The sequence below is a fragment of the Micropterus dolomieu genome, linkage group LG03 (assembly GCF_021292245.1).
Source record: "Micropterus dolomieu isolate WLL.071019.BEF.003 ecotype Adirondacks linkage group LG03, ASM2129224v1, whole genome shotgun sequence".
In the NCBI taxonomy this organism is placed as follows: domain Eukaryota; kingdom Metazoa; phylum Chordata; class Actinopteri; order Centrarchiformes; family Centrarchidae; genus Micropterus; species Micropterus dolomieu.
Window position 1 is genome coordinate 2,762,489 of NC_060152.1, and position 10,207 is coordinate 2,772,695.

Genomic DNA, 10,207 nt, shown 5'->3' on the forward strand with positions numbered 1-10,207 from the left:
GTCATATTGATGGTTAAAAAGTGGGATAGTTGAAGAATAACTGTCCTAGTTGTTTGTAAGAACAAAAAATCGTCTCTCAGACAGGAATCGGCTTCCATTGTTCACTTCAAAGAGCCAGCTCCTTGAACTGAAATACAGCTATGGCTTTTTGGTTTTGGTGTGCCACTCCAGGATAATCGGTGGCACCCTCTGGCCACCCGATGTTCAATGTCTGGTGGCACCACTGCCTGTGGTTCTCGTCTACCACACATGCACCTGCCTCTTTTGCTCGTTGTGTCAAAGTGTGTTTCAAAAAAGTGATTTCACACGAGAAGGCTCATGGGGAGCACCAAGTACCCCTACATGAGGGTTGGGAAATGCTTAAAAAGAACTAGTTCATACGACGTGTTGTCTGATCTCGTCAGAAGTAAAAAGTGTTGAAACTGGCGCTGTTTCGGACAGCCACACTGGAGAAGTTCAAACTGCATGAACGTCAGATGGTTGGTTTCAGAAAGTTACAGAGCTTGTTGGGCGCAGTCAGAAAGGTGTGGGGGGGAAAGGATTACTGAAGCTATTTGACCATCTGACAAGCAGTTCTGATGCATTGTTGCCTAAATGTGTATGTTAGCCAGAAAATACTGTACCATAAAAACTATTTCAGAGAATTTTCAAAGCTGAATAAATAAAAGAATCTGTGCTCTACAAATATAGGTGTTATAATTAAAAACTCCACATGTAGTGGCTTTTAGAACATAATCATCTTTGTAAACCTCTGTTCATCTTCATGTTGGAGTCAAAAAAAGCAGACTTACTTGTTCACAGGACTCCGTGGTAAATGCTTCACACCTGAGGGCTTCAGGCCACTGAATGCCAAACCTGTTCATCAGTGATTCACAGCCAGACCTCGCATGCTCACAGATCGTTCTGCAGGGCGGCCGAGGTTTCCCTGACACACACTCAGGAGTGTAGACGGAGCACAAGAACGGCTTCAGATGAAGAGAGCACTCCACTTTTACAAGTGATGCAAACTGTTGTATGTCCGCCCCTGCTTCGTCCTGAGTTTTGTGGCGCAGAATGTTGGGCAGCACAGTGTCAGTGTAAAGCAGGTCTTTGCAGAGAGGGACCGTGATTGGCTGACATGCTGCAGCGGATGTCGGAGTGACAGATCTTTCTTGACTCTGGATGAACAGAAATATAAATCAGTGATGCTTAATAAAAAATATTTTTAATTCTGTAGTGTTATTTTAGCGTCTCTGCCCTTTTTCCTGTGTGGTTGGTCACAGTGGACTCGTTGTTAGCCCATGTGTCCATATGACCACTTAAGAAACCCAAACTGCAACCCTGTGCACTACGGTGGTTGTGGCCCATCAAACTTTCACCCCTGCCTTTTAAAAGGCAAGAAAGTAAGTAAGGGTATTTAATATTCTTTATAGTTCTTTAAAGAGTCTGTACAAGCTTCTGACTCCATTCTATATTGTGAAAACAAAAACAACAAAACAAATTTCAAAACAAGAGATGATGTCGTTTCACACTAACCTGTAGGCCTACACAGTTAGACTCTGGTAAAGTTTCACATCGGAGCCTCATTGGCCAGAACAACCGCTTTGCTTTGAGGGCAGGATCGCAGTCTCTCTTGACCTTCTCACAGAGAGCTCGGCACGGCTTCATCCGGCTGTCGTCCTCCGAGCCGCATTCAGGCACAACAACACGACACATGAGTGTGGCGACCTCCGGTGAACAAGCAGTCTCCACAATCTGAGCAGTCTGCTGCAGGCTGAAGCCTGTAACTCCACTTGGATGGAGGGTGGTGGTGTAACCCACACTTTGACAAAAGCTGGCAGTTACTGGCTTGCAATTTGCCTTGCTATGTGCCTGCTGAGGAAACAGAAGCAGTCCCAAAAACACCAAGACCAAATTCCTCATGGCTTTCAGTAATCTCAAAAACTGTCCTGTGCAGTTAAAGTTTTTGGAGGCTTGAGACCAGTGCGTCTCTGCTGCTCTGCTTAGGAGGTGGGGCAGGAGTCCACAAATGGAGTGTCTACAAACAAGGCACTGATTTAGGACCACTGGTAAGGTCACATATCAATAAGATGCTCAACACCAAATGAATGCCAAACTGGTCCCAGAGCAGCAGCCCCATTCTGAGAAATTCAATCCAAGGGATTGAGAGCTTGGTGAGAAGCTCAACATCTGGTTGTGATTGCGTGCTTAGTGTGTAACCTGTGGGGTATGTTGCATAAAAGCTGGCACAATAAGCCTGACGTCTGGATGGAAAGTATTTAAACACTACTAGGACGGAGACAATAAAGTGTTAACATGTCTTCAAAAAACCAGCTCTGGAGGATTGATTTCTGAAAATAAAGACTTTTAGAATTACATGCCAACCATGTGGCATCACGTCGTTTTACCGTAAAAACTGACCTAAAAAAACTGCAGTGCAAGAGAAGGTGGTTGACTTCCTTTCTGTTAGATACCAGATTCTTGTCTCCTTTTTTAAAGACCCCTGAAAGTAAATGCTTTGACTGATTTCTCAGCTGACTGTTCTGCGTTTTGTACTCTTTGTAAAGTGAGAACAAGCCAGTAATATGAAGTGGGGACCATTTTTCCCCAAACATCAGTTTTGCTTCCCAGTACTGTACCCCACTGTTTACAACATACTTTTCCTCTAAAATTCTTTTAGAATTGTTTCCCATAAGCTTGTTTTCTTCCACTGTACCTACCTAAGTACTCGTAGGAACCGGTAAGTATTTTATTAGTACCTGATGCAGGGCTGGACTGTTAATCTGGCATGCGGGCAAATGCTCGGTGGGCCGAGCACCTTTGTGGCCGGTGTAACGTAAATTATTTATTTTGGAAAACAATTAACCGATATGTTTACTGCCGGACATGCAGGAGCTTCAACATCAGCTTGCAGTACCCTGCGTAGAGCAGGTACAGGCACCTGAAGGAGTAAAAGAGCTGTGGTGGCCCCTGCCAGGCAGAAGAGGAGGCTGTGTTAGCGAAGCAGAGGGACAAAGTGACAGGGCCCAGTGAGAGAGAGAGCAGGAGGAGAGTGGAGGTGAAGCATGTAGCTCAACCTGTAGGGAGGGGTCAGGGAGGGAGGGTCATTCACACCGGGGACTCTGGGGACATGTAGCCACCACTTTTTGAAAGCATCTGTTAAAAATGTTCTGAAAAATAGCTTGCAGGAAATTAAGTGTTTAATGCTCAAAATCTTCTGGACGAGGACCCCCAGACCCCCTTATCGAATATTTCATCTATTAATATTTTTTTCGAAATAGTAGGTCTATTACTCTTGTCTTGTAGTCATGCACACAAATCTTGTGCAAATGTTACGTCTCAGTGTTTCTATTGGCAAGGGGTATCCGACCAATGTTGGTGGGCCACCTAGGCCAAAAATGCCAGGGCCGATTTTTTGTCCCAGTCCAGCCCTGACCACGGCTCTCCTTTACTCCTTCAGGAGCCTGTGCCTGCTCTACGCAGGGTACTGCAGCTGATGTTGAAGCTACTGCAGCCCCGGTAGCAAACATATCGGTTATTTTCACGCATTGGGCGGCCTCCATCTGAAGAAACAGAGAGCAGAGGGGGTGGGGGCCAGTAAGAGATTAGTATCAGTATAGAAAATTAGCCTACCCAATGGACGCTGTCCATGCTTTATGAGCTGACTGTTGGCCCATTTTTTAAAAACAGTTATATAAACACCGGCCCCAAAGGTGTGTTGGTCCACCGGGGCATTTGCCCGGTATGCCAGATTAACAGTCCAGCCCTGGTACCGGTTACAAAAAATTAAATTACACTTGCAGGGGTATTATAAAAGCAATGAGCAGTAGAGGTGCCTCTTTTCCATCCATGTCCCTGTACTAAACAGTGTGGAAGTTTCTTTCTGTTATCCATTTTTACTGTAAACAGAAACTGCAAGATCCTACTGTAATTCATTTATTGTAGTTTTGTTGTAATACTGTATTTAAGTGAATTTGTTCATTGGTCAAAATGTGTCTATGTTTATAAGGTGTAGAAAACCATGGTTGGTTATAGTGAGTTTATTCTAAAGTGTGTCAGATTGTAGGCGATGAACGCCTACCCTGTCTACCCTGAGCTGACGAAGCCTCCTGTCTGAACAAGTATGTCAGATTAAGATCTGTGTGAAAGATGCACATCTAAGTTATGAAACAGAAACAAGATAACACAAACTGCAGACTGCCTGCATAATCTGAGCAAAACATTTCTTCCACAGTTTAAAGCAGCACTCGGGCCAAACAAAGGATGGACCAAAGGAGACGTGACTTTGGAGCGCAAATGAAGCACACACAAGGATGTTCAATGTCTTTTACAAGTTGAAATACAAAAACAAAGATAGAGTGGCATGACTCTACAAGATTATCTTCAGACAGTGGGAGGTGGGATTCAGAATCTCTGCCTCTCCACGCATATTTTCCATCAGCTGAACAACACGACACACTTGAGACAGTTTTACAAAAAATGAGCTTGTGTAACTAAAATGAAAAGCACTGGTTTTGTTTATTGTTTTGTGTCACAGATACAGTAAATGTCCTCATGACTGCAACTTGGTGCTTTACAATAAATGAGAGGCAATAAAATAAAAAACACAACAAGAAACACATACCGTATGTTTGTGAAACCACACGACTGCTTCTGTGCTATCATGAAGACACTGAGTGATAACTAGTGTGACATGCATGATGTCAACAAAGCCAAATGTTTGGACTTCCGGAGGCATAACTGAGTGTCCATTTGGAGATACCAAGCTTTAGATTTCAATGAAGCAAAAAATCGGAAGGGTTCCACTGCAGGAAGGACATGCACTACTAACGGTAAAAATATGTCAGAGGACGTCCAAAGGCCAACAAAATAATCTTCCCTTTATGTTCATTATTTAATATCTCTAAGAACAGAGGCTAAAATCTAAATAACCATAAGACTTAGGGTTCCTTGGATTGTTTAAATGAGAACTAGACTTCATTCTCCAAAAGTAGGCGTGACTTTTCCCAACGAAGACCGACTGGTGTAGTTTGGCTTGGGACTTCCAGGAGCCTTCAGAGCCACCAGCACAAAGTTTCTTGGAGAAAAGTTTGGGTCGAAGAGAGGAATTAGCCGACTGACCACACCTGCACAAAGATGAGTACAGACAGTGTAACAGCAGTAAGTTAAAATTGAAGTCACAGCACCCAGCGGCTCACCGTTCTCCTGCAGGTAGATGATCCTGTCCAGGAGCACCAGCGTCTCCACCACAGGAGCCAGCAGCAGAGCCAGGCTGAAGTACACCACCACCCTGCCCTGCAGCTTCAACATAGCCTCCACCCGCTCCGGGTCCAGAGGCAACTCAGGAGGCAGGCCTACCCGAGCCAGACCCAGACGGGCGTACCTGAGGGAATACGGATTTGGACAAAGGAGGCCATTACAATTAATTCTTAAATTGTGGTATTTAAAGCAGTGGCACTCAAACTTTTTCATGTGTAGGACCCCTAAACTGACGCAAATTAGACCACGGACCCTCATTTGATAAGATTTTGTCCCAGGATCACCCAGCTGATAGGATTTTGGCTTTTAGATGCTTTATTCCAGAAAGTGTATGAAATCCATCACCAAAATAGTCATGCATTCAGTCACTATGTTACTTATGGATGGAATTATAGTGAAAATAAATGATTCCCCTTTTTGCTGGGGACCCCCTCAAGGACCCCTGGGAGTCCCCGGACCCCACTTTGAGAACCACTAATTTAAACCACACGTTTATTTCAAACAGGTATTTTTACCAAAAGGTTTCCTGTTTAATAAGGACTATAAAATCGTCCAGTGGCTCAAAGGGCATCATTTATCCCACTCATTTGACATGTTTGCAACAAAAAACATTTAAGTTTAAAGATGTTGAAAACTGACACACAGTGGCTTTAAATATGCAAGCGGCTCCTCACTTTTAGCTGCTGGTTCAACTGGGTGTTTGATTATAATGAATTAAATGAACTGATCTAGCAACTTAAAAATGGATTTAAATATATTTAATTATAAACTTAATTTGAATTTAAATGATAATGATGCAATAACAACCTTTTAATTATTTAATTTTAAAAATTAATAAATTACAAATATGTTTTGCAGTTAACTGGTTGATGGACCTTTAGTCTGTAAAATAATGTCATAAAACACTGGAAAATGTCCCAGAGCTCAAGGTGACGTCTCTAAATTGACCCATTTTGTCCGACCAACAGTCCAAACTCAAAAGATATTAAATTTACAAAGATATGAAACATAGAAAAGAACAAAACCCTCACATTTGAGAAGCTGGGACCACAGACCTGTGGTTATCAAAAAGGTTGGTGATTATTTTCTATTCTTACTGTATATTTCTATAGATTGATCAACTCATCAATTGTTTTAGTTAAAGCACAAGAGAATCACACATTTTTGGACAACTTTGTACTTTTGGAAATTTCTTCTTATGGGCAGCGAAGCTTCAGCACAACATGTTGTAACATTAGACCTGTTGGCCTGGAGGCTTCAGCGTTCACTCACTCTGTAAAGGGTAATAAGTGGGCCTTCTTTATGGTCTGGATTCCTGCCCTGCGCAGATCCGGCCTTGTATCCCTAATGAAAGTCTCCAGCGTTGCCCGGTAGCAGTGTGTCCTCAGTAACTCACTTTCCTCCCGAAGCCTGCGTATATAGTCCTCAATAGCATGGCACGACCCCTCCCGCGCCTTATAGGACAGCTGATGTCCCGGCAACCCCCGCACCCAGGAGCTCATCGGGTAGCCGAACTCTGAGGAAACCGATTCCTGGCCTGGTGTTGGGGGAGCGGGACATTCTACCAGTCCTGGAGGGGTGGGGTTTTCTTTGGTTGTGATTTTCATGTAGCAACACGCCACAGAGGTGATGCCGCGTACATGTGGGCATTTGACGAAGTGGCGGAGGAGAGTGGCGCTTAGGTCACCGCAGGCGTGCAGACCGGTCAGGACAAAGTCTGGATACCTGCACCGGCTGTTTTCCTCAGGACGTGCATCCTCCTGACGGACAGGCTGGACACACGAGCAGCAGTTTTCAGCAGATGACTCCTCTTCAGACTCGTTGTTGTGTTGTGATCTTAATCCAGAGTCTGTGGAGCCACGAGATGATGAAGTCTGGACCACAGGAGAACATCCCTGAAGCTCACAAGCCCGCAGTCTCTTTTTGCTGGGTCCAGATGGAGTTGGGGGACCTTTGCTGTCACAATCTGCAGTGCTCAGCTGCTTGATGAAGGTCTCCCATGATGCCTTGGGGTTTAACCAACCAGCCACATGGCGGGGAGAGGACTGTGACACTGGGACTGGATAGGAGCCGCTCTAGGAAGAAAGATGTTTATTTATTTTGGTGTTGATGGCTACAATCAATTTCTTATATTAACAATTTATTAAATGATTACTTGTGTGTTTAAGGTGTCACTCACATTGAGAAACCTGCGAATACTTATAACCCACCTCTGCAGTACACTTTTTCTCACACCCCCTTGAGAATGGTGATTCACATGAAATACACAAACTACATCTGGTTCATGAACTGTCACAGAATGGCAGTGAAAATGTTCATTAACAGGTAAAACTAAGAGGCCATGCTGCAAAAAGCTTCAATGTTTGGCTTTCAGGAAGCTTTGAGAGAAGAAATATAAAGCTCTTGGACTACTTTTGTGTAATAAGTCCAACAAAGCACCAACCTTTTTCTGCTTCTCCTTCTCTAAGGCCCACAGTAACTGTTCGTCAAACTTGGACGCCATAGCAACCAGGGTGCGATCAGCCTCAATTGCTGTCACTGACAGTCCGAGCCCAAAGGACAGGAAACGAGTCAGGTGACCCTGTTTAGAGCAGACCGGTGGAAACCACGGAAACCCCCCCTTAGTGTTTAATGTCAGAGGATTTACTGCCTTTTCATGTGATGTGCAGATGTGTCTAAATGAGGCTGACAGCTGATATGTGAAAATATAACCATCTGAGGTCTTAAAGAGGTCATATTAGGCTTTTTGGATTTTTCCAAAGACCAAAGTTCACCTCAAATGGAGTTCCCATCTCCCACTGAAAACACTGCTCCTGAACTGCTCAATATTAGTCCAGCCTTTACTTCTGTAACCTATCTGCGTCACTACGTAACACGCATCATAAGACTCACCTAGCGGCTAGTGTGGCACGCCCCCAAACCAAGCTACACTTAAATATGAAATTACAACAACATTATCTTCAGGAAGTCAGTGGACATACAGTTGTTATTGTGATGTAGAGAGTGCACAGATAAACGTTTACGTATGAACAATAAATTTGTTTTAGATAAAACTTACCACTTTGAAACGTCCTGCTCCAGTACAGGCTGTTCTGCCTGTGTTTTGGGATCAGACACAGGCTCGAAAATGTACGCCTGAACAGAGCCATGGTTACCGGCACATGCGGCTTTGTTTGTGGATCACACTACATGGTTTGCCAGGACCCGCCCTACTCTGCTAGTAATTGGCTAGTTGTCCTTAGTTAGGTACTGCGCATGTGCAGCGCCCAACAAAGATCGAACAGAAGTGAGATGCTTCGCTACGTCGCTAAAACAGAGCGTTCAACACACATGGTGAAAAGAGGAGCTGTAAAATGTAATCTAAATCTATTCTGGTTCGACTCTTGAAAAAAAAAAAAAGATGTCCCCTGAAAATTAGCAAAATATGACCTCTTTAATATGGTAAATACTGCAGCCTGTGAATGATCAGCCCAGTATCCTAGGAACCATGTTCACACTGGACGATTTAACATCCTGTACCAACTACATTTACATTTATTCATTTAGCTGACGCTTTTATCCAAAGCGACTTACAATTGCTATACATGTCAGAGGTCACACGCCTCTGGAGCAACTAGGGGTTAAGTGTCTTGCTCAGGGACACAATGGTGGATGTCTCACAGTGGGAATCGAACCCAGGTCTCCCACACCAAAGGCAAGCATCTTAATCTAAAGTTAGGTTTTGGATGGGTGTGTAGTGTAGACAGACATCACAGACCTCAGTGAGCCTTACTGTTGTACTGGATCACTCCTTCATCACCACGAACACACACACAGTAGTTTATTTTAACTCAATGTGGATACATCCGCTGCTTAAAATAGGTAAAATGCACTATTCCTTGTTTGAATAATGTCTGTGAAAAACTAGTCAGATGCTGTTTTAGAAAATTACTGAACCCTTTCTAGAAAAAAATCAAAGGATATTTGCAAGCCATTAAAGATGTATGTATGTATTCTATGTCATGATTTATTGACAATATCTTTCTAGAAAAAAATCAAAGGATATTTGCAAGCCATTAAAGATGTATGTATGTATTCTATGTCATGATTTATTGACAATAATAAGAAGTGTTTTAGGTGCTTGACTTCACCATTTCTTAATCTCTCTCTTTTTGTACCTTGGTTGCAATGCACAGATATTGCATATATCAATTGGCACTGAAAGTAATCCAGGGTTTTGCAGAATATCACCGTTATACAGACGTGTTCAAATTTGTTGGTACCCCTCCACAAAAAACGAAGAATGCACAATTTTCTCTGAAATAACTTGAAACTGACAAAAGTAATTGGCATCCACCATTGTTTATTCCACATTTAATAGAAATCAGACTTTTCTTTTGATTGTTTATTCAACATAATATTGTAAATAATAAAACAAATGAAAATGGCATGGACAAAAATGATGGGACCGCTAACCTAATATTTTGTTGCACAACCTTTAGAGGCAATCACTGCAATCAAACGTTTTCTGTAGCTCTCAATGACACCTCTGCACCTGTTAACAGGTAGTTTGGCCCACTCTTCCTGAGCAAACTGCTCTAGCTGTCTCAGGTTTGATGGGTGCCTTCTCCAGACTGCAAGTTTCAGCTCTTTCCATAGATGTTCGATAGGATTCAGATCAGGACTCATAGAAGGCCACTTCAGAATAGTCCAACGTTTTGTTCTTATCCATTCTTGGGTGCTTTTAGCTGTGTGTTTTGGGTCATTATCCTGTTGGAGGACCCATGACCTGCGACTGAGACAGAGCTTTCTGACACTGGGCAGTACGTTTCGCTCCAGAATGTCTTGATAGTCTTGAGATTTCATTGTGCCCTGCACAGATTCAAGGCACCCTGTGCCAGGCGCAGCAAAGCAGCCCCAAAACATAACCGAGCCTCCTCCATGTTTCACTGTAGGTATGGTGTTCTTTTCTTTGAAAGCTTCATTTTTT

At 43.2% G+C, this 10,207-nt stretch overlaps 1 protein-coding gene across 3 annotated transcripts in view; it reads right to left on the bottom strand.

The window, feature by feature from the left end:
* Positions 1–4,478: 4,478 nt before the first annotated feature.
* Positions 4,479–10,207, bottom strand: part of mettl25b (methyltransferase like 25B) — an 8,635-nt gene continuing 2,906 nt past the window's right edge. For 2 of the 3 annotated variants that reach the window (XM_046044983.1, XM_046044984.1), the window contains exons 5-8: positions 7,682–7,819; positions 6,511–7,313; positions 5,178–5,362; positions 4,479–5,105 (exon numbers count right to left, since the gene is read on the bottom strand). In XM_046044983.1, coding sequence (XP_045900939.1) covers positions 4,957–5,105; positions 5,178–5,362; positions 6,511–7,313; positions 7,682–7,819 — 1,275 coding nt within the window. In that variant the 3' untranslated portion in view covers positions 4,479–4,956. The remainder of the gene's footprint in view (positions 5,106–5,177; positions 5,363–6,510; positions 7,314–7,681; positions 7,820–10,207) is intronic. The other variant, XM_046044985.1, reaches the window with a different exon arrangement.